This window comes from Polypterus senegalus, chromosome 4, assembly GCF_016835505.1.
Source record: "Polypterus senegalus isolate Bchr_013 chromosome 4, ASM1683550v1, whole genome shotgun sequence".
NCBI classification, from domain to species: domain Eukaryota; kingdom Metazoa; phylum Chordata; class Cladistia; order Polypteriformes; family Polypteridae; genus Polypterus; species Polypterus senegalus.
The window spans coordinates 186,855,580-186,881,049 of NC_053157.1; the positions used below are offsets into that span (position 1 = coordinate 186,855,580).

The following is a 25,470-nucleotide window of genomic DNA, read 5'->3' on the forward strand; positions in this document are numbered from 1 at the left end:
TCATTAGAACTGATGAGAACTGCTGAGATTTCTGCTTTACAGAGCAGATAGATATGCTGATCATTGCAACAAGCCGAAAGGCTGTGGAGTCTGCTTTTACATTAATAAAAGTTGGTGTACTGACATTTCCATATTATCAAAGCAATAATCCAGCAATCTTGAGCTATTTGCTATTAACTGTAGGTTATTCTGTTCACCTCAACAATTTTCTTCAGTAATTCTCATGAACATGAATGAAGCGCAGCAGCAGTTGACAGATTACATCACTAGTTTGGATAATAGTCATGTGAACTCCCCAATTATAGTGGTGGGTGACTTTAATAATGCAAACCTAACCATCAAGCTTCCCATATATGTAAACATCTTGTTAAATGCCCCACCAGTGATGGGAAGACTTTGGATCACTGCTGATGGGTCATAAAGGACGCATACCTGGCTTTACCTTGCCCACCCCTGGATAATTCTGACCACATTAGGCTACTACCCACTTATAAACAAAGGCTAAAATTCGCTAAGCCAGTAAAATCTGTTAGTTCATGGAATGATGAGTAAGTTGAATCATTACAAGACTGTCTGAACTGTACAAATAGGGATGTTTTTAAAAATGTTTGAGCATGGGAAAAGTGCTATAAAAATAAAATGCATTATTATTATTATTATTAAAACATTCATGAGCTGACTGACACTGTTACATCTTATATGAGCTTCTGTGAAGAGGTTTGTATTCACTGCAAATCTATTGTGATTTACAAAAACTGAAAGAATCTCCATCAGATGAAAGAAAAAGCCCATACAACTCATGATGAGGACACTTACAGACAGGCCAACAATAGGCTAAAGGTGCAATCAGATATACTAAATGGAAACACAAAAATAAACTGGAGCTTTAGTTTTCAGCAAACAATAGCTCCTCTGTATGGAGAACCCTTCAGTTTGTTACTAATTACAAAAAGGTATCTCCCCAGTACTTACTCAGATTCATCCCTCCCTAGCAAACTTAAGAAATTTTATAGATTGTAAACAAGATGCTGAATACTTTCATCCCCTCTGCTCCTTTAGCATTGAAATGGTTTTACTACCAGCCACTTCTTCACAAAAGCCTATCCACTCTTCTTCCTTTTCCATCATATGAAATACAATGTCTGGAAACTGTTTGCAACATAGAAGTCAGCCGGTCCAGATTCTGTCTCACCTGCAACAATCAAACACTGTGCTAAGCAGCTTGTTCATCTCTTCAGAGACATTTTTAACCTGTCTCTTGTATAATGCACCGTACCAGATTGCTTTAAATTTTCTGTTATTGTTACTGTTCCCAAAAGTGATAAAATAAGCTGCCTCAATGATTACAGACCTATTGCTCTTACATCAGTTTTAAAGAAAATATTTGAATACTTTGTTCTAATACATCTGAAGTCTGTTACTTTACTGATATCTACCCTCTTCACTTTGCATATCGAGGAAATAGATCTGAGGGCAGTGCCATCAACTTGGGCCTTCACTTTGTGCTGGAGCATCTGGATTGTTAAGGAAGTTGTGCCAGAATACAGTTTGACTTCAGTTCAACTTTTAACACCATTGTCCCTGAGCTGTTGTTAACTAAACTTATACAGACTGAACTGAATCCTTCCATCTGTAAATGGACTTACAGTTTTCTGATAAACCTGAAACAGTACGTTTGTGTGGGCTCCCACCTCTCAGACTGTCTCTATAATTAGTACAGGTGCTCCACAAGGTTGTGTACTTTCCCCCCTACTTTACTCCTTGTACACAAATGACTACAGGTCTACTGATCCTTCAGTTAAGATTATTTAAATTCGGTAATGACACTACTATTATTGGTCTAATTCTAATGGCAATGAAACATCTTATAGAAAAAAGGTGTCTTGAATTGTTTCTTGCTGTGCTTCCAACAACCAAATGCTCCATACCACCAAGACAGTGGAAATGGTCATAGACTTTCACAAACAGCAGTTACAACCTTTCCCACTAGAAATTAATGATTCTGCTGTCAGTATGGTGGAATCCTTCAAATTATTGGGTATAACTATCACAAACACTCTCAGCTGTGACACGAGTACCACTTTCATCAATAAAAATGCACAGCAGTGATTGTTCTTCTTACACCAACTAAAGATATTAAATATTTTGCAGCCAATCCTAGTTCAAATTTACAAAGACATAATTTAATGTATAATCACATTCTTCATTGTTGTCTGGTTTGGTTCAGGTATGGCACACTCCAAATCTAAATTATAGCATGCTTCTGCTGACAAAATGATTGGCTGTGGTTTTCCATCTGTGGCAAACCTATATACATCTCATGTCACTATCCATGTCATAAGGATCACCACAGACTTATCTTACCCAGCTCATCACTTCCTCTATAGTAAATGTTTCAGGTCAATTAAAACTAACATACACCTCAATATTTTCTTTCCCTGAGCCATAGCCCTCTCAAACCAGTGACTTAGCATGTCTTCTTTGTATATTAATGTGTTCTGTCATATACTGAATGAGGGTGTTTGTATGTACAGGGTATATGCACATCTATACACACTATACAACTCTATACAAATTTCACTTGCACATCATCATTTGTACATCTCCTTTATTATTGTAATATTCTGCAACTTTTTTTGAAGTTTTTGTTTTGTAACTTATGCAGTTTCTGTTATTTGTATATGATATTGTTTGTTATCTGTTATAAGCATTTCAAAATCTACCAATTTAAATTCCTGTACATTCAGTACTGGTGAATTAAATTGATTGTGATCTGGAAACGAGCCAATAGCAGGCAGTTTTCCTGATTGGTATGCAAGCTTCACTACTACTCTTCCAAACTTCCACCAAACCAATTTATTATTGGCAGCTGATTTAAAGCTTGTCTTCCAGCTTAGTTCAGGCTTTTAAACAATTTCCTGCCGATACATCCTGTTTGTGTCAAAAATACCATTATCATGTTGTGTTAGTAATATTTGACATCTATTATATCAAGGGTTTACACTACATGGTAAATTAACAGTCACTGCTACCTCTTAACAACTTCTTGATTTGCTAATAATAAAGTGGTTGATTGCATATGGAAGCATTAAATCTCCCTTATTTAATGGCAAACGCTCAGTAACTAATATGCTTTGTAAAAGTAGATGTTATATTTGCAGAACAGTAGTGAGTAAACGGTAACTATAATATTCATAGTGTTTACACTGAAAATTTAGAGTCCATGTGGTTACATTGTTTGATTAGTGAGTCGTGAGTACTAAAGAAATATCACAGCTGTCAGAGACTGAACTGTGAAGATCTGAGGAAAGATGGGAATGTTTTGAAAAGCAAAATTTGGGAAAATAGTAACAATAGAGTTAATTAGTCACACACATGATTTTGTAGAAGATTATGAGTTAAAAGATTTATTTTTTGATTAATCATGTTACTTTTGTTTGTTATTCTTTAAAGCGGTGACTGTTTAGATTAGTATGTAACTGAGCACTTAAAGTAACCTATGCTTGTGCAGTCTGTGATCACATCAAGTCATATCATTCACACTGTGAGCATATAATCATCATCAATGGGAGTCAGTTGTTAGTAATAAACCTTTTTTCCTTAAGACATTGCAGTGTTAAATCATAGTACAGGTTGAGCATCTATAATACAAAATGCCTGGGACCAGAATTATCTTGGATATTTTTGGAGTTTAGAATATTTACATATAACATTGTAGGAAATCAAAATTACATTTAACTTGCCCACCCAGGAAGAGTTATAGTAAGATGGGAAGGAGAATAACTTGGATAATTAATTGTTGGTCTTGCCTTCAAAAACACTGGTGATTGATTTCAGTTCCCAGAAAGGCTCCTTGTTTATTTACCTTACACTTCTCTGTTACAGGAGGCAGATCTCAGGCCTTTAGACTTTATATCAGGTTAAATGAACCAGGTTCATTTTAAGAAACAGTAATACAATTTACTGATAAACACATGGATTATAGAAATATGATAACTTCATATACCTGTATATATTTTGACATATAAGACAGGACACGGATAAGACAGACAAACATATTATAGAGTTCTGATTTATCTTGGCACAAACATAAATAATTTTATAATTCCAAGGCTTTAAACATGAGGTCCGATTTCGTGTGGAGTTATTGCTTTGTCACTGCTCCTAGTTCAAGTGGAGAATTATTGAATTGATGGCTGTTTCTCAGCTACTGTAATGCAGTTTTGGTGTGGCAGACTGGATCTCAGCTTTCTGGTCCACAAAGAGGAAAAGGTTATCAGTTTCAGCTCTGCAATGAGAGAAAGAGCAGCTCATCATCTTTTAGTTTCAGAGAGAGAGGTTATTTCAGAAATTTTCAGTCATTATTGGAGAGTATGCTCAGGAATGATCCTTGCAGAATGCTACAAGGAAACCCCTGAGAGTTTTCTCAGAGCTCCTTTGAAAGAGATTCACCCAAGAGAACCAAAGAGCATCTTCAGGATGGTATGGTGAGTTTTAAGGAGAAGAATAACTCCAGACTGGATTAATGTCACTTCCAGCAAAAAAATCAGTGTCTACTCATAGGTGTTTTCTTCTGTCCATCAGAGTTGTCATTCATTGATGTACAACTCTTTTTTCTTGCTTGAATCCATTTTGCGCCTTTTGCCTCAAAATGTTTTTGCAAAGAGCCCTCTGCAAAGATATACCTGATATTCCTTATACCTGATGAAGTACAGGCAGATCCTTGTACAAGATGGAGTTCAGTCACTTACTTTGTAATGCAAGTGGGGGTAATTTTAGCTGGATGTGTTCTAAATCTACTCTCAACAAACCCTATGTGTCACTAAAGCCTAGAAGAATGGGCAATGCTCACTTTGCCCAACAACATAATGAGATATCTTAGGGATGGGATCCAAACGTTAACATAAAATGTATTTAGGTTTCATATTCACCTTATACATGTAGAATGAAGGTAATTTTATACAATACTTCTAATTATTGTGTGCATGAAACAAAGTTTTTGCACAGTATCATCAGCAAGAGTGAAAGGGAAGGTCTGCCGGATGGTAGTGAGACCAGCTATGTTATATGGGTTGGAGACGGTGGCACTGACCAGAAAGTAGGAGACACAGCTGGAGGTAGCAGAGTTGCTAAGATTTGCACTGGGTGTGACAAGGATGGACAGGATTAGAAATGAGTACATTAGAGGGTCAGCTCAAGTTGGATGGTTTGGAGACAAAGTCAGAGAGACAAGATTGCATTAGTTTGGTCATGTGCAGAGGAGAGATGCTGAGTATATATGGAGAAGGATGCTAAGGATAGAGCTGCCAGACAAGAGGAAAAGAGGAAGGCCTAAGAGGAGGTTTATGAATGTGGTGAAAGAGGACATGCAGGTGATGGGTGTAACAGAACAAGATGCAGAGGACAGAAATATATGGAAGAAGGTGATCCCCTGTGGCAACCCCTAACGATAGCAGCCGAAAGAAGAAGAAGCATCGGCAGAATACCCATATTATCAGAACTTCACATGTGAAATTGAGATGAGGTGTGTAATTTTCCACGTTTAGCTCCATGTTGGCACAGAAAGTTTCAAATTTTGGAATTTCAGATTAGGATTACTCAGTCTGTACATTGTACTTGCAGGCATATACTGTATTACCATGCGTGAACACTTTTATGCTTAAGAGATACAGAAAAAAAATTACAGCTGAGTGGACCAGTACATGCCATTTTTAATTTAATTTAAAGGGAAATAAAATTATACTTTATATGCAGTATAAAGTATTTCACATTCTGCCCATATTCCTTTAGCTCTTTTCAGACAATGTTCAGCAGAATCTGAAATAAAATATGCTAGAGAATAGTGCTGCATTCATAACATACTTCACTGTTCATTAGTTACATAGCCAGAAGCAAGAAATTTGTTCTTACCCTTGAAGGATGAGAGAATAAATAAATTAAAAGTAGTTCAGGAGTTATTTTGGATATTGTAAGAAAACAGACAATAAGATGCTTATGTAAAGGTATCTTTGGTATAGCTCCAGGTATAACGTCTAGTTGAAAGTGGGCATAAACTTCATACCTTTCAAAACTAGGTCTTTATATAAATCAAGATTTGTTAGAAACCATACCACATAATCTATTGACTAGAATAGTAGTAACTTAGAAATATTTTACACTTTATGTAATCAGTTTTTTGGTGAGTATATTTAAAATTTAACATTTAAGCATTTAGCATTTTTAATTTAAAATAACTATGCTGTCTGTCTCTGATGCACTTTACTCTTCAGGCCATAATCTTATAGGTACTATACATGTGTTCTTTTCTTTTTTTGTAATGAAAAATGTGTCCGATTTTTGATGAAATGTGAAAATGGCTGTATGCTGTATTATATTTTCAATATTATGCAATGTGACCGTGTTCCTCATGTGAATTCATGTAGTGGATATATTTAAAGTATTTGTTTTCAATGGAAACCCATGTTTACAAAAACAGTAAAGGAGGAAAAATATATATTTCTTTCTTAACAGGTACTTAACGAAGCAGTGGGGGCTTTAATGTATCACACCATCACATTAACGAGAGAAGACTTGGAAAAATTCAAAGCACTTAGAATAATAGTCCGAATTGGCAGCGGGTTCGATAACATTGATATCAAGTCAGCTGGAGAATTAGGTAAGCATAAAATATTTTGGAATTTCACCAACTTACAATTAAAACTTTTGTTGTAAGTTTGAAGATCAAATAATATATTTTTTAGTTAATTTATTTTATCTACTGTATTTTGTACTGTGTAGAAATCAAGCAACATTAAAAAGTTGAAATGTTTATATGATTCTTGTGTATGCTGGGACTGAGTATAAATTAGTTTTTAATCCTTTAATGGCATGTGTCTGGAAATTCAAAGATAAGAAATGAAAGCATTCAGGGAAAGTACATTGGTCTTTTAATTTAAACTATCATTGAGTCAGGTTATATCAAAGAGCCATTGATGATCCTTTTGATAAACAGGATACCAGTTTTACTGAATTCTTATTTACTAGAACATAACACCAGTACAAACTGTCATTTTGTTTTTGTTACATACTATACCTATAAAGCCCGCTAGGTGTTTTAGTTCTTCAGATATGGTTTTATGAAATTGATAAAAAAAATGAAGCCATGTCAAATACACTCCCCTCCCTTCACAAAATTGGCTGTGTCTTGGAAAGAGTTGATCTTACATCAAAATAATTTTACAGGATGTCTCCTGGATAACATGGGTACACCTAGTATTTTTTCAGAATTTTTTGAGGTCGAAGTGTGTGGGATTTCTAGAAAATTGGTTGATTTGACATAGAATGATTCATTTGTGTTTTAATAGTAATGCCTTTGTGTATGGACTTGTATATGAACTGTGTGGAATAGGTGGGGCTACCTCTTAAGGAGTATTACCCAAAGTACTATGTGGTCCAACCTGATTAGTGAGTCAATCTAAACAAGATGGGGGGACAGGAGGAGGCTGTATGTTTTGCTGTCTTTATTTGGCAGAGCTGGCAGTGCTGTGAAAGTGAGGGAAAAAAACATCTTTTTATTGGTTTGGAAGAGGTGAATACCTGCTGTCATATTTGTTTGAGTAGCAGATCATTAAGCATTTGACAGATAAGACACATGGCAGTGTATGTAATCAGCTAATAGTATATTTGTTAAAAAATAACTTTTCTGTCCTAAGAGTATATACAGATATGTTATACGGTAACCATCGGAATTTTTAACTATACCATGATAGAACGTTTTGCCTATACTGCTTACTCTTACTCCCCATGTCTGTTTTTCTACTGGGATTCCTTTTGAGTTAATTGGCAACTGGCAAGTTGGCAAGTTTGTCCGGTATGAATGAAGTTGGGTATGTGTGTGAGTCAAGGTTATTATAGTTAATGAAAACTAAAATCAAAACTGAAACTATTATTAAAAAAACATTTTCGTAAACTGAAATAAAATCACAAAACTGAAATGAGAAACTAAAACTAAACAAAACTATTAAAGTAGCTGGAAAGACTAACTGAAATAAAATAATAATTTGCTACAAATATTTTTAGTTTTCGTTTTTGAATGAATATTCTTGCCGTTAGTCTTTAACCCGTGTAACTTTTAACTCTAAAAAAGAAAGTCATCCACCATGAGCTGCCCACATATATTTATCCAGTGAATGGCGGCTGGTGATGGAGGGCGGGTGTTCACACAGCATTTGTGGTGACAGAGCAAGCTGAATACAGGCGCATAAAGCGTGTAAAATAGCCTTTCTTTGTGCTTGTTATATATCAAGATGTAACTCATACAGCCAAAATCAGAATGTGCTGGTCAACAAAACCTTTACCATATGGACAGAAAAATCACGAGTGAGTAACGTTTCAGTTTATTTCTCAGGTGACTGCTTTTTGTTGACAGTAATTCACCTGCCACTTCACACAAAGAGAAATCATTTTTACTTTCTCATATACAAAGTATAGAGATTGTATAGTAATAATGAAGAAATTTGACCTTGAGATTTTGATGAATCTTGATGTTATAGACCTCCCCGTGTCCAAAAATACAGTTTTTTGGAGTTATCTGTGTGTATTTGTGTGTGTGTTTGTGTGTAAACATGAAATTCGGCATGTGGTTGTTACACCAAAATTGTAGATCTGTATTAACATTTGGGCCAAATCCATCAACTAGAATTGGTACATTACCACCAATGTAGAAAGCATTTTAAGACGGAGAAGCTTCTTTCTGTGGCACCCCTGCAAGAGAACCACCTCTTTCAACCTTCACAAACATATGCAGTTTTTAATATCTGGAAAAAATTTGGAATTAACTTGCTTAGAGATCTTTATATAGACAGCGTCTTTGCATCCTATGAACAATTACATTCCAAATTTAACATTCCAGCTACACATTTCTTATACTATCTTCAAATCAGGAACTTTGTTAAACAGAACCTTCCAGATTTTCCTCATCTTGCACCCTCATCCACGCTGGAAAAAATATTGCTCAATTTTGAGGAATTAGACTCCATCTCTACAATATATAAAATCATTTTACAATCCCTTCCTTTCAAAGATCCAAGAGTACACTGGGAAAATGACCTCTCAATTAATATATCAGAAAAGGAGTGGAAAGTAGCAATGCAAAGAATTCACTCGAGCTCCATATGCGCAAAGCATACAATTATACAACTCAAAATTATATATCGAGCACATCTGTCTCGACTAAAACTCTCCAAAATGTTTCCAGGGCATGATCCAACCTGCGAACGTTGCAACCAAGCCCCAGCCTCACTGGGTCACATGTTCTGGGCCTGCACCAAATTAACATTATTCTGGACAAAAATTTTTAATCACCTGTCAGACAGCCTTGGACTCACAATCCCTCCTAACCCATTAACAGCTGTGTTTGGGGTTCTTCCAGAGGGGCTTAAAGTGGAGAAGGACAAACAAATTGTGATTGCATTCACTACACTGTTGGTACGCAGACTTATTCTGATAAACTGGAAGAACCCAAACTCTCCTCTTTTAAGTCAGTGGGAAACTGATATGTTATACTATTTAAAATTGGAAAAAATCAAATACTCAGTTAGAGGATCTGTACAGACTTTTTTCAAAACATGGCAGGATCTAATCAGTAGTATTTTAAAATAAGTTTATAAAGCACAGAAAATTTATTAATTTAGGTATTTTTACAAGCCTTAAATTTTACACCGTTTGGCTTGCTCTCTCTCTCAAGGGTGGGGATCGATCTGTTCTTAACATAATTCTTTTTTTTTTTTGTAAAAACTTGATTGCTATGTATTGATTGTAATAAAATTAATAAATTAATAAATAAATAAATCAATAAAAAAAAGAATTGGTACATTACCTGTTCTACATATGTGCTCCTTGATCTTTTCCTTAATAATTGCTTCTACCTAATTTGGTTCCATTTGCAAACTTAACCACTTGTTTTTACGGTATATTCTTAATAAGATAATTTAAAGTACTGTATTTAGAGTATTATAAATAAGATTATGTAATCAAAGTATGAGGTGTGATAAAAAATACAGTAAATGTTTAAATAAAAAAGTTTTTTTACAGTAAAAGACACATTACCATTAATCCCCATCAAAACATTTCCCCTAGCTTTGAACACAATTATCCTATTGTTCTTGTTACTTTCTGAAGCAGTTCTGGAAGTCCTCTTTTGTGAGTATGTTTAATTGCACAGTCGTAGCAGCCTCAATGTCCTGAATCAATTCAAAATGCTTACCTTTCATGGTCATTTTGAATTTGGGGAAAAGCCTGAAGTCGCACTATGCCGTGTCCAGTGAATAAAGTGGATGAGGACACACCGTGATGTTTTTATTTGAGAGAAATTGCCATACCAGAAGTGATGTGTGACACAGAATATTGTCATAAAGGAGGAGGAAATTGTTTGCCCATTTTTCAGGTCATTTTCTATGCACATTGTTTGTTAAACTCTCTAATAAGCCCTTACAATATTTAACTATGGCCGGGGTTATACTTCAAGCGATGTATGCTGTAGCGGACGCTCCTGCTACACAAGCGTTGTACTGTTTATACTTGCGCACATATTTTACATAAATCAGGAGGAATCCGCCAGGTGGCAGTGCGAGATATTATCATGGTGAGAACAGGTTCGGCTTTGTTGTGTTGTGAATTGCCTGGAACACCCATTAAATTCCAATGACACCTTACCGCAATATCTCTGAAAAGGATGTTTAATGATTAAATCCATCAGTCCATGGATTTGTCCATTTCAGCTAGCATCGGGCACGAGGCAGAAACAATCCCTGGACGAGGCATCAGCTCATCGCAAGGTGAATACAAGCACTTACATACACTAGCATCATTTTAGTGTAACCAAATCTGTATATCTTTGGAAGGAAACCAGAGCACACTGAGGAAACCCAGCAGGGAAACTCCAGGCAGGGAATATCAGCAACGTGACTCCCTGCTAGACACCCCCATGTGTGTAATTATTACAAGTATTCACTATTTAAAAGAAACTACTGATTTATCTGTAAAATGTAACATACATACTTTGATGCATTTCATCATGAAAGTGATAGCAAGTATAAATCTAAGGATTCTAAATGTGCAGAGAGTTGGAATATCATACATTTAATGTGCTCAGTGTGGCGATCTATTGCTGGCGATCTGCTGCTGTCAGGACTGGAGGAAGCCCTAGAAAAAAAGACGGCACAGAAGACGGTATGTGAGACTTCTAAAATGTATCGTATCATTACGATCGGGAATATGCAATTTTTGCATTTTGCTTCACTACATCGAACCATTCATCAAACATCGAAGCACGCACACCGATCTCATAGGATCCGCAAAGCGGCTTTCTGTCACATGTAGACAGTAAACAGAGAGTCACATTCCAACTTTTAGCACACTGCGCCCCAGCCCAACTTTTTGCTGGTACTGCAACTCGCGCACACGTTGCGTTAATTTCCGAGGACGCATCAAATGAATGCTGGGAACACGTGGCAGCCATGATGCGGGCGCGTACGCGTTCTGAGTGTGAAATATAAACGAGCTCTTAGCTTGCACAATTCCATCAAGGTCAAGAAACACACTCATCATCACTTTAATGCTTGATCTTGATTGACTTTTTTTGCATGAGGAGATCTGGGTGATATCCATTGAGAGCTCTGAACCTTGGTCTCAGGATCATAACCTCAGAGCCTAGTTTCATCTCTTGTGATGACATTTCTTAAGGAGCTAGAATTTGAAATAGCATGATCACACAGCTCCAATGAAGTTGACAAATGCTGTTGCTTTTGTTCATCCGTCAAAATGCGTGGAGCAAATTTTTCACTCACTTGCCTCATGTTCAAATCTGTTGTTAAAATATTTTGAACAAAACCATAAGAGATGTTCAGATCCTCAGAAAGTTTTGTAAAAGTCATTCACCTGTTTGATCCAATCCTTTTGCTTACTCTTTCAACATTCTCTTGGGTTTTTGATGTTTAATGGCGTCCCGGTCTCTCCTCGTCTTCAACCGATTTACAACCATTATGAAATCCCTTGAACCACTTGTTAACCATCTTCATGGTCACAGCAGTGTCACCATAAACGTAATTTTAACATTTCATATGTTTCTTTAGCACTTTTTGCAGTTTGAAATAAAATTTCATGTTAATGCGTTGTTTGCGAGCAGTTTAAAACACACCTTCTCTCAGCAGTAGCTCACAACCGATTGACTGCGCCAAACAAGATGAAACTTGTCACACGCTGCTACTAAGGTTCGCCGCTCCACTTCCTGCATTGAAGATCCCTGCATTTCTGTTGCCCTCGGCAGCAACGTTCACTGTATTTAATAGAACATCATCCCCTGATTGTTCCTAAAATGCCTGTTCTTGCCATGTCTTTGCTGCTAAATGTTTTCTTTAATAATTGCTTTCATTAATTTAACTATAATGCACATTAAGCTTACTAGCCTATAGGTACTTGGAATGGAATAATATTTGCTAGCCTCCAGTCTTTAGGAATTTTCCCAGTGTGCAGAGATTTTCAAAAAATATGTAACCAAGTGTTTATATGTATACTCGCCAATTTCTTTAAGCATTTGAGGATCAATGTTGTGTGGTCCTGGTGATATATTAGATTTCAGACTATTCAATCTTGAGTACTTCTCCCTGTATAATTATAAAGTCGCTAAGTCCTTCTTTAGTAGTTGCTGTTACTTTTGGGAAGTTATCCACTACTTCACACATATAAACATCAATAAAGTGCAACTTCAAAGCATTTGCTATTTCACTGCCAATATAGTCTAGTTCAGCTTTACAGTTCCTAATACTCTTTACCTCCTCTTTGACTGTTCTTTTACTGCTAAAATATTGAAAGAGGCTCTCTGAGTCAAATTCTGCCTTTTCTTCAATTTTACCTCCCAGTTCCTTTTTAGCCTTCCTAATATTCTTTTTAACCATTGTCCTTGTATGCCCTACAGTTCGTATTAATGCTACTATACTTTTATGCCTTCTACAGCTGTTTTTTTTTTCTTTTATAACTTGGTTTTTGGTTTCTCATTTGTCCTCCTCTAAGATTTCCTTAATTTCTTACTGTTTCAAAATTTTTGGATGAACTTGCCCTACATTATTGCCCCACATCTCCTTGACTGTCTCTAATCATAGAAAAAATCCCAAATTATGTTACTGAGGTTTTGCTACATTGGCCCAAAGTTTTTTTTATTTATTTTTTTTATAAAGAATATGCACTCTGCCAAAACACTGAAATCTGTGATATTATTAGTCACTAGATCCTAATGGTTCAACCACATTTACACCTACAATTCTATCCTCATTATTAGAGAATAGTAAATTTAGGCCCCCGTTGGTGCTTTAACATCCTGTGCTACGTTATTATTTGAGTAATTAAAGTCTCCCATGGCTGTATTCCCCTCTAAACTTGCCTTCTTAGTATTATTTAAATGATCTTAATTTAAACTATTGTCTATATTAGCAGCCCTATAACATGCTTCTAATAATAATGCCTTGAGCCTTTTTCAAATCCAAATATCCCCATTAAGCAGTGGTTCACCATATAATTGTAGAATCCTTACATTTAGGTACTGTTACACAATGATGGGGACCCCCATTTTCGTTTTCCCATTGTGTACTCATCTATACTACACTCATTTCCAGACGCAAGTTTTTTAAGCAAGGGGTTTGTAATTCCTGTTATATCAAAGTTTTATGCAGCAACATACAATTCCAGAAAATGTATTTTATTCTTAATACTCCTAGCTTTGAGGCAAACTATTTTTAATGTTTTACTTATTCTATTCTAGTATTTTAAAATTGGTTCTAGTAGTTGAATTACTATGTGTATTTGATTTTACACTACTCTTCATCCATTTATGGAAAATTTTGAATCTGGCCTGTCCTAAACTCCCTTTCCCACCTAGTTTAAACAATCCTTAACCAGCCTATTTATGCACCTTCCCAATAAATTAGTACCCCTTCTGTTCAAATGTAAGCCATTACAGCAAAATGGGTCCCATCTGTTGCAAAAGGAGTCCCAGTGTCCCATATAAATGTACCCCTCTATCCTACACCAAGATTTGAGCCATGCCTTTAGTTCTCTGATCTCCTCAGTCAAACCTGGGGCCTCAAGTATAAATGGTGCCTATGCACAAAAATGTTGCATACACCTGTTTACACACTCACTTTGAGATGTATAAAAACTAAACTTAGAATAAAGCTGCACACATTTTCATTGCAGCCTCCCACGATGAGTACGTAGTTTTCTGCTTGATTTAGCAAACAGGCTGCACCCAGCATCAAAGCAGTGCTATTGTTTCTGTTGTCTCCCTGTCTTTTTTTAGATTCACATCCATGATGTGGGCTGTATGAAATTAATTGCATATCATTTGCAAATTTAAGGCACGTGATTGTAATCATTCTGTAACAACAGTCCATCAGCTCCTCCTGGTAGAACTGTTTGTACATATTATAATTACCTCACTATAAACTTGCACTTCTACTGAAATATTACACAACCTGAGCTAATTTATAAACCATATGCACAATCTACGCTACAGGTTAAATTCCATTACAACGAATATCTTTACAACAAAATTTTCATTACAACAAAGTATTTTTATGGCCCCAACAGCTTCCCCATATGACACAAGTCTATAGAAATCTCATTACTACGAAGTACATTCAGCAGATACTTTCATTACAACGAAGTGCACAAGAGACCTTGAAATGCCTGAATGAATCATCCACAGAGCAGTTAGTTCAGTGGCTGCAGCTCAGTTTTGGGGTCTCAAAAGAGTTCAGAAACCTCACAATATGAAGAAAAAATAATGATTCAGCTCCTAATTGATAACTGTGCTGCCCACAACATGCTTTCACATTTAGATAATGTTTGCGTTTAATTCTTCCCACCCAATTGCACGGCAGCGCGTCAGCCATTGAATTTGGGCATCATTCACACCCTGAAAGTGTATTATCGTAAGGAAATGCTGAGAAAAATTCTCGTCAGCATAACTTGTAGACAGGAGGAGATTAAAATTAACGCTATAGAAGCTTGAGTAGTGAGCTGTTCTTATTGAAATGATTGCAAACGCCTGGATACAAGTTAAAGAAAGCACTATAGTAACAAATACAGAATCTCATTACAACAAAATTTTTGTTACAACGAAATTTTTTTTTAGATCCCTGGGAGTTCGTTGTAACAGAATTTTACCTGTACATGTATACTGTACTTATCTTACTTTGTTTTTTTATTGTATTATTATTATTATTTATCATTTTATAGGAAAATAAGTTTATGGAGGAGTTGCATATTGAATCTCATTGTACCATACAATAACAATGAAGGAATTCAGTTCAATTCAATAGAAGAGATCTATATTTACAGCAAATTACGACTGGCTTCTAAGTTGATTTAGATTTCCAGGAGTTATCCTCTTGGAGATGTGTGCTGTTAGAATACAAGAATGTATATTTGATATCATTTTTATGATGGAATGCATTAAGGTATTATATTATATTTTACAGATAAATTGTTAACTTCATTTAAATAATGTATACTGTTAATAATTAAACATGGGACACAGTGGAGCAACAGTACAGATGAGTTGGCATCCCATGCAGGGATTTTTCCTGCCTTGCGCTTTATGCTTGCTGGGACTGGCACGACCCTAATTATAGAGGGATGGATTGAATAATTAAACATATATAACAAATATTTTTTGATGTTCATTAAAAGTTTTGAGGACTTGCATTCTGAGGTTATAGTTGATTATTGTGTGGTGATTGGTTACGTAGAGAAAGAAAACTGAAAGACAGGAATTGGGGGTTTGTACATTTGACAGAGACAGTACTTCTGCAATAACTTTTTCCGTCCAGGGTCGCATGCCCACAGCATGCATCTTGCTGGAGGCAGGAACAATCCCTGGATGGGACATCAGCTCATTTCTACCCATGCACCATCATGCCCCCCATGTTTAATATGTGCTTTAATGCATTTCATCATGAAAAGGATATCAAGTATACATCTTAGTACAGTGATCCCTCGCTATATTGCGCTTCGACTTTCGCGGTTTCACTCCATCGCGGATTTTAAATGTAAGCATATCTAAATATATATCACAGATTTTTCACTGGTTTGCGGATTTCTGCGGACAATGGGTCTTTTAATTTATGGTACATGCTTCCTCAGTTTGTTTGCCCAGTTGATTAACCCTTAATGTGCTTCCGTATGACACTCAGACACTCGCCTTTTCACGTTGATTTTGACATCTTTTTTATTTTGGGCACTGTGCGACTTTCTGAACTTGAACGTTTGAGTGCCATTCCATCAATTTTATTTTGTTGCTCATATCACTGCCTAAGTCACTAAATTGGCTCCAGTACACTGAGTAGGACCTCCACTTTGCATTCAGTGAAATTCTTTTTTATACGTGCTTTTACCTTTGTATTTTAACAAAAAACTGAACAGAAGGAGCTATTTATATTGATTTGAATATTCAAATATGAGAAATTCTGGAAGGAGTCAGGTGGGGCTGTAGGTGCATGCATGTGCATTAAAATTCATGTTGATTGGGATTTATAAAAGATAAGTACGTTGAACTTTGCTTTCACAGTTTTATGCATCTGAATTTTTTTTTGTGCTTCTGTTTTTGTCCATGTGCCATGTTTAGTGGGGCTTCTACGCACTGTCGGAAGACCACCTTTTTAGTTCCAGTCCTCAGTTTGGCACCTATTTAAATTTGGACTGCAGAACTGACACAATGCCCTTCTGCATGTCATTTGTTCCAACATGGACAATGACAACTGGATCCACCCCTGCTCCAGTTAAAAGCTTATCCACCCATCCAGGGACTTCTCCTACCAAGGACACTGAACATACTGTACATACTGTACAAAACTCTGGGGCAAACCTGTATCTCAGTCCCCCTAATGACTGATTTCCTCACTATTATATCTATGACATGTTGGGCTGTGCAAACTGCTATTCTAATAAGTAATGCGCCATACTGTGCTTGTCCCTGGAATATCTGTCTCTGAGGCTGTTTTTACTATTTTTAGATGTCATTTCCCTCAGTGTTGGCATATCTACCAGCCTGCCTCCTGTACTGAGTGGTCTGAAATAAGCTGCATTATTGATCCTTTACTAGGCTTGACCATTCAGCTAAAGGATTGGTTCATTTTTGAATTGTTCAGCTGATATGTACAAAAGCAAACAGCAAGTAAGAATTGTTAAGTTTATTTTTTTCCATCCTAGGAACACCTTCAAAAATATATTAATAAAATGTTTTATGCACAGAAATGTCCGGAATAATTTATTAGTTCCTGTTGTCCTGTTGTTTGTATGTGTAAAAGTTATTTAACACTAAAATTACGAAAGATTACAAGAAAACTCGTAAATCCGGCCCACCTTAAATCCACTCGCACGTCTCCATTCAGCGTCTTTTGTCTTGTAAATGTGTCGATAATCCCAAGCAGCCTGCTATACCATCCCCCCACCGCCGGAGAAACTGCAAAAACTTCTCCCAAATGAAGCCTTGTTTATCAGTGAGTCAGGTACCTAGGCTAAAAAAATATATTGTTATTTCGAACACATGCATTTCACGTGTGTTCCGTGTCCACAAAGATCTGTGTAAGTGTAGGATGACAGAAATGTTGAACCTAAAAGACAAACTTTTTCCATGTTTTAGTACTAACGACAAAATGTAGACATGAAGTGTATAATGTGTGAAAACTGAAGTCCAAATATCAAATAAGCACTTTCACAAAAGATACAACTATAACAGAACAAATGCGCTTCTCCACCCCCCCAAGACTATAACCGAAGAAAAAGAAATCAGGTTAGTGTTGCTTGTTGTCCTGACTTTTTGGGTAGTATACTGGTTAGAGCTGCTGACTCCAATTCAGAAGGTTTTGGGTTCGAGTCTTAATGTCTCCCAAAATAAACGTTTTGAGTAGTGAGCTGTTCTTATTGTTACTATCTATACTAATAAAAGGCAAAGCTCTCACTGACTGACTCACTCACTCACTGACTCATCACTAATTCTTCAACTTCCCATGTAGGTAGAAGGCTGAAATTTGGCAGGCTTATTCCTTACAGCCTACTTACAAAAGTTAAGCACGTTTCATTTCGAAATTATACACATAACGGTCATAACAGTCGACAACGTCCGCCATGTTGAACTTTCTTATTTATGGCCCCATCTTCACGAAATTTGGTAGGTGGCTTTCCTGCGCTAACCAAAACCGATGTACGTACTTATTTCGGTGGTATGACGCCACTGTTGGCCGCCATATTGAATTTTCCAAACGTCACTAATTCTCCAACTTCCCGTGTAGGTAGAAGGCTGAAATTTTACAGGGTCATTCCTTACAGCTTACTTACAAAAGTTAAGCAGGTTTAATTTCGAAATTCTACGCATAACGGTCAACAACGTCCGCCATGTTGAACTTTCTTATTCATGGCCCCATCTTCACGAAATTTGGTAGGCGGCTTCCCTGCGCTAACTGAAACCAATGTACATGCTTATTTCAGTGGTATGACGCCACTGTCAGCCGCCAGATTGAACTTTCCAGCGTCACTAATTCTCCAACTCCAACCATACCCGCATTAACATGTCTATCGAGGTGATCACCATCGATCAAAGAACTGTCACTTACCGAGTGGTTTCCATGCCCGGAGATGGCACCTATCTTTTCCATTCTCTGTGTTACATATTGCACGGCCATATCAGGTTCAAGGTGTGGACTGATGACGGTACAGGAGATAATTATACTACACAGGAGCACTATAAGAGTGAAATGCTGAAGCCCTTCACCTATGGTTCTGCATGTGAGTTGATGGCTGCCGCTGAATTGTTCGGTTGTCGCTTTCAAGTGTACTGAAATGGCCAAATATTTTACACCTTTGGACAACCGCCAATGCCTCTTAAACATCTTAGATTCACAGGTGACGATTTCAGTAGTGGACACTTTGATGTTTATGAATGTTTAAACTCTGAAAAGCTGTACTGTTCACATGGCCAATTGTATGTTGCATGCTTAAGAGTAAGCTCAGCGCACAGCTTGGTCATATTACAACCGGAGGGCCGAACTCACAATGTGGTATACAAAGAGATCCTTAACAAATAATTAGTGGTATTTTTTCCCCTCAGTTTAAAAAGGTTTAATTTTCTTCATAATAAAACTTTTAAGGCAGTACTTCGCCGCTGCGAAGCGCGGGTATTTTGCTATGTATATATATATATATATATATATAGAAATATATATATATAGATAGATAGATATAATGTGTGTGTGGATAGATAGATAGATATATAATGTGTGTATGTGTGTGTGTATGTATATATATATATATAGATATATATAGATATATATATATATATATATATATATATATATATATACACTCACCTAAAGGATTATTAGGAACACCTGTTCAATTTCTCATTAATACAATTATCTAATCAACCAATCACATGGCAGTTGCTTCAATGCATTTAGGGGTGCGGTCCTGGTCAAGACAATCTCCTAAGCTCCAAACTGAATGTCAGAATGGGAAAGAAAGGTCATTTAAGCAATTTTGAGCGTGGCATGGTTGTTGGTGCCAGACGGGTCGGTCTGAGTATTTCACAATCTGCTCAGTTACTGGGATTTTCACGCACAACCATTTCTAGGGTTTACAAAGAATGATGTGAAAAGGGAAAAACATCCAGTATGCGGCAGTCCTGTGGGCTTAAAATGCCTTGTTGATGCTAGAGGTCACAGGAGAATGGGCCGACTGATTCAAGCTGATAGAAGAGCAACTTTGACTGAAATAACCACTCGTTACAACCGAGGTATGCAGCAAAGCATTTGTGAAGCCACAACACACACAACCTTGCGGCGGATGGGCTACAACAGCAGAAGACCCCACCGGGTACCACTCATTTCCACTACAAATAGGAAAAAGAGGCTACAATTTGCACGAGCTCACCAAAATTGGACAGTTGAAGACTGGAAAAATGTTGCCTGGTCTGATGAGTCTCGATTTCTGTTGAGACATTCAAATGGAAGAGTCAGAATTTGGCGTAAACAGAATGAGAACATGGATCCATCATGCCTTGTTACCACTGTGCAGGCTGGTGGTGGTGGTGTAATGGTGTGGGGGATGTTTTCTTGGCAAACTTTAGGACCCTTAGTGCCAATTGGGCATCGTTTAAATGCCACAGGCTTCCTGAGCATTGTTTCTGACCATGTCCATCCCTTCATGACCACCATGTACCCATCCTCTGATGGCTACTTCCAGCAGGATAATGCACCATGTCACAAAGCTTGAATCATTTCAAATTGGTTTCTTGAACATGACAATGAGTTCACTATACTAAAATGGCCCCCACAGTCACCAGATCTCAACCCAATAGAGCATCTTTGGGATGTGGTGGAACGGGAGCTTCGTGCCCTGGATGTGCATCCCACAAATCTCCATCAACTAAAGAATGCATTCAGCACCTTGTTGAATCAATGCCACATAGAATTAAGGCAGTTCTGAAGGCGAAAGGGGGTCAAACACCGTATTAGTATGTATATATATATATGACATCAACACTCATAACAGTGACAAAACAATTACATTGACAATTATGTTACATTATTTTCAAAATGTTTCCTTTAATTTTTCATTACTTCTTTAACACACTACTTCTCCGCTGCGAAGCGCGGGTATTTTGCTAAAAACATGAAAAACATTTCTGTGTTAACTACGTTTTACATAGATTGGTGTTGACACGGAACACACATGAAATGTATGTATTCCAAAAGATGATGTACTACTTTACCCTATAAAGCTCTAGCACTTCACTTGAAGATAAACACTGAGCACTGACAAACTTCTTTGCAAAATGAACTGCAGCAGTGGGTGGGGGGATGGGATACCAGGATTCTTGCTGCTTATCGACACATTTACAGGACAAAAGACTCTGATGGAGAGGTGAAAATGGATTTAAGGTGGGCCGGATTTACGAGCTTTCTCGTATGCTCTGGTAATTTGTGTTAAAAAGGAGCATTTTGTAGAAATAAAAATGTGAATAACATGTTTATTTTGCAGAGGAGCAAGAGTGGGTATTCTGCATGTATTTACCTTATTTTGGAGCATTTGTAAAGTTTACTCTGTTTCCTCAATGCAAAAAACACATAGTAATACTAAGATTGTTATTGCAAGGCTGCATAGACTAAAGAAAAATATCATCAGGAATATATGAAAATATAAACGTGTAAAAATGAAGTATAGGCTATAGGGGAAAATAATTGATTTCTGAAGTAACAAAAGTGAGAAATGTTATTTTACTTGTTTATACAGTGTCACAAATGTAATCTTCAGGTGGTAAAAAGTAACCATCTACCATAGTGAGTTTCCCAAAATCAATGATTGTAAAGGGTTAACAAGCAATTTTACGGGGGTTTCCAAAAACCTCTCTTAATCAGTCACTTTACAAGGTTGTATAAAATGCTACTGTGTTAACCTTGTCACTAAAGTCACCTAATTAAAAGCATAATAAGCCAACTAGAAGAAAAAATCAATCTACAATACATTCATCATATGGTGTCATTTTTGCTTCTTCAGTGGAATGAAGTAAACTTGTGGAAAAAAAAGAACTGTTGTTGCTATACCCTTTTTGAAACAGAGAAAAGGCTAAAGTGGTATTAGACAGCTAAGAGAAGGAGTTCTTGCACATCTCAACCTATCTTTACCTTCTCTCAGGCACATAACCACTACTAGAACAACTTAATGACAATATGTTATTTGTTCATTTATCTATTTGATTTATAAATTCTGTAATTTTCCATAAACCTTAAATGAAGTAAGTAAAATCCATTATGTATTTAAAATTCTATTTCCTGCTTTGGTCTGGGCACAGTGTGTTATACTTGAATTTACAGGGAGTAACTCACTTATGACAGAATGAAAACAAAGTATTTTAAATAGAAACTGGTAAACAAAGCAAAGTAAATGCAAAACTTGTACTAATGATGTCCTGCATCATATCCACACAAGCCTAGTATAAGCCCTATTCCCTAAGGAAAGAAAATGTGACGTTTTCAGCCCCATATTCGCTTATAACACAGCACAGAAAGTCTAATGACACTTGATGATTTTTCAAAGAAAGTGGATGTGCCTTTTCCATATATCTATGTCTATCTGTACCTTGTATTCCACCATTCTGGTCTTTGCAAGTGCATTGTATTCTTCTCTCGCTGCTTGGTAAGGGTTAGTTACGGTGTCAATTGGTATGCGCGAATGGGTTACCTACTGTCACCTAGTAGTTGTCCACAAAAAAAAATCTTGCTTCTCTGCCTTCTGACACAAAGCTGAATTTTCCCACAGATGAAGACATTTAGGGTACAACTAGTTCACCTTGCCAAAATATGGATTATGTGAATTTCCCCTTGGGATTAATAAAGTATCTATTTATCTATCTATCTAATACCCATAAAACGTCCTTGGCAACATCAAATCAATTGTACACTCGTTGACGAAATTTCTACAGAAGTTGTAACTAGACTTAGCAAGGCTCAGGGTATGTGAGGGTATAATGTTAAAACACAATAATTTAAATAATGTGTGAATGGTAGGTTTATGAGGTAGTAGTCAGAGACACAGACACATAATTAATTCTCAGGTTTTCTTTATTGCAGCCATAGTATCTTTTCCTAAACTGTCCAGAAGAAGGCTTTGCCAAAATAAAGCTAGCTGCAACAAAACTTCTGAAGAACATAGGAATATAGTCAGATTATAGATATGTAATTACCGTAATTAGCTGTAGGAATAATTAAAATTAACTTATTTTATCTACATGAAAATTATATCATCCAAAGTATACATTTTAATATTCTAAATATTCAGAGAACTATCAATGAGTTTAGTATGCTCTGTCGGGTGACCACTATCGGCCACTACATTTGCCACACGAGTTTAAGAAGCTCTTGGTGATTCAGTGGTTCATGGGGTACAAAGATTACAAAGGATTTAATGTGCTTCTTTAGTTACAATACATTTTGTTAAATCTTTCTATATAAACGATTGATCTTAAAATTTGAGTTTACAGCATTCTTATCATTACAAAGCATTTGGGAAACACATCCCACTAAAGTAATAATTAGAGTCATCTGTTTCAAAGTTTAAAATCTGGCCTTATTTATTTAATTGTGGCCTAGTTTTCATCATAGTCAACACACCAGTTCTGAAGAACCATTACAGATTTTCAAATTACAAAGCTTCTTTGAAGCAGTGCTGGAGTATGTGTTATTATTATTCTAATTATTTATTTTCATCATCAGTCCTAGTTTATCCCGAGTAGGATCATCTTGGCAAACCTAGTTGGAATGTTGTGGCCACCCTTTACTTACCATATTCTTACATCACCTTAGGATTTCCCAAAGTCTCCCATACCAGCTGATAAACTTAATCATTCCATGTCCTAAGTTTGGTTCTGCTTTGACGACATTCTAACTACATACCCAAAACCGCTCAACTGGCTCCTCTTGATCCACAGAGGCAGTAGTACCTCTCAGAATCCTTCTTATATTGCTGGTCTTGTATGTGTGTGTATATGTATATGTATATATGTGTGTGTGTATCTCTATATATATATAAAATCCAACGTCTGTCTGCATGGCTGTCCGCTTTTCATGAGAGAACTACTTAACAGGTTTAGATTGGGTTTTTTTCAATAATTTGCTTGAACATTCAGGTTGATTTTGCGACTTCTGTCCTTGCACTATGTATCATAGTTTGCTTGCGGTACCAATTTATTTGTGCAAATCTGAGAGCTACACAGTGGGCCAGGGGGAGGGGGGCAGGGCTCTCCTCACTCACACGCCAACCTCGCGGCATGTTCCTTACCTCTGCTTAGCTAGCAAATGAGAGAACTACTTAACAGATTTAGATCGGATTTTTTCTATACTTTGCTTGAACATTCCAGTTGATTTTGCAACTTCTCTCATCATGCTAAGAATCATAATTTTCTTGCAAGAGCGATATATATTTGCACTAATCCAAGACCGAGGCTGCAGGCCAAGGGGAGGGGGAATGTCTGGAGTTGGGAGCTGGGCAGGGCCCTCCTCACTGTCCTTTTTCACTAATATGCGGGCAGAGCCGCGATTAATGTGGCCTGTTAAACGCGTAAAAAAATATTGTTGCATAAAGGGCCAGCAACAAGGCAAAAGCCTCGGACAAGGATTTGGTCAGGGCGGCATTTTCTTTTTCTTTTTTTTTTTTTATCATTACGGAACAAAAATGTTGTAATGATCAGGCTGGATCAGGGACATGTGGCTAGATAACTGCTGAGTATTGTGCTATCAGGTTGGAAGGATCATAAGAGCTGGGCTTGAGTGTGGAAGGTGATGGAACTGAAGTGCAGGTGTTGCACAGGGTGGCTGCGGCCTGGTTGCAGACGAGGAGTACTGTGGTATTCGTGAACAGCACACAGTAAATGAGTCAGTAGAGGGGAGTGACAGTGAAATGGAACAGAAGCGGAAGATAGTATAGTGGGGTTAAACCAGTGTGAGTGCGATGAAATTTAAGGTGATCACAAGCTGCTTTTCTGTTGGCTTCTCCAAGTAGTCCTATCTTCCTCAACAGGTGTGGAACACCTGAAGAGGGAGTCTCAACATATATAATAAAACATTATATGTGTGTATTTGTGTGTGTGTATATATATTTTTTTTTTGGATGTTACTTAAGTATATCTGTTTAAAGGTATATAAATATACAGAGCATGAATTGAATTAATAAACAGTACATGGTTGTGGTCTGTGAAACCAATGACTTTCATCTTACATGCATTCACCTAAATATACTGCTCAAAAAATTTGAAAACACTTCAGATCTCAATGGTGAAAAAAAGCATGATTGAAATCTATACTGATATGGAGTGGGTAATGTGTTAGGAACGAAAGGATGCCACATCGTTTGTTGGAAATGAAGATTATCAAACCCACAGAGGGCTGAATTCAAAGACACGCCGAAAATCAAAGTGAAAAAATGATGAGGCAGGCTAGTCCATTTTGCTCAAATTTCATTGCAGCAACTCCATATCATACTCAGTAGTTTGTATGGCCCCCATGTGTTTGTATGCTTGCCTGACAACGTCAGGGCATGCTCCTAATGGGATGACAGATGGTGTCCTGGGGGATCTCCTCACAGATGTGGACCAGGGCATCACTGAGCTCCTGGACAGTCTGAGGTGCAACCTGTTGGTGTTGGATGGACCGAAACATAATTTCCCAGAGGTGATCTATTGGGTTTAGGTCAGGCAAGCATAGGGGCCAGTCAATGGTATCAATTCCTTCATCCTCCAGGAACTGCCTGCATACTCTCTGCACATGAGGCCATGCATTGTCGTTCACCAGGAGGAACCCAGGACTCACTGCAACAGCATAGGGTCTGACAATGGGTCCAAGGATTTCATCCTGATACCTAAAGGCAGTCAAGGTGCCATTGTCTAGC

At 37.0% G+C, this 25,470-nt stretch overlaps 1 protein-coding gene across 4 annotated transcripts in view; it reads left to right on the forward strand.

The window, feature by feature from the left end:
* LOC120527867 (C-terminal binding protein 1) overlaps positions 1-25,470 on the forward strand; it is a 443,475-nt gene that overhangs the window by 389,933 nt on the left and 28,072 nt on the right. For all 4 annotated transcript variants that reach the window (XM_039751777.1, XM_039751778.1, XM_039751779.1 and 1 more), the window contains one exon: positions 6,511-6,655. In XM_039751777.1, the coding sequence (XP_039607711.1) occupies positions 6,511-6,655 (145 nt within the window). The remainder of the gene's footprint in view (positions 1-6,510; positions 6,656-25,470) is intronic.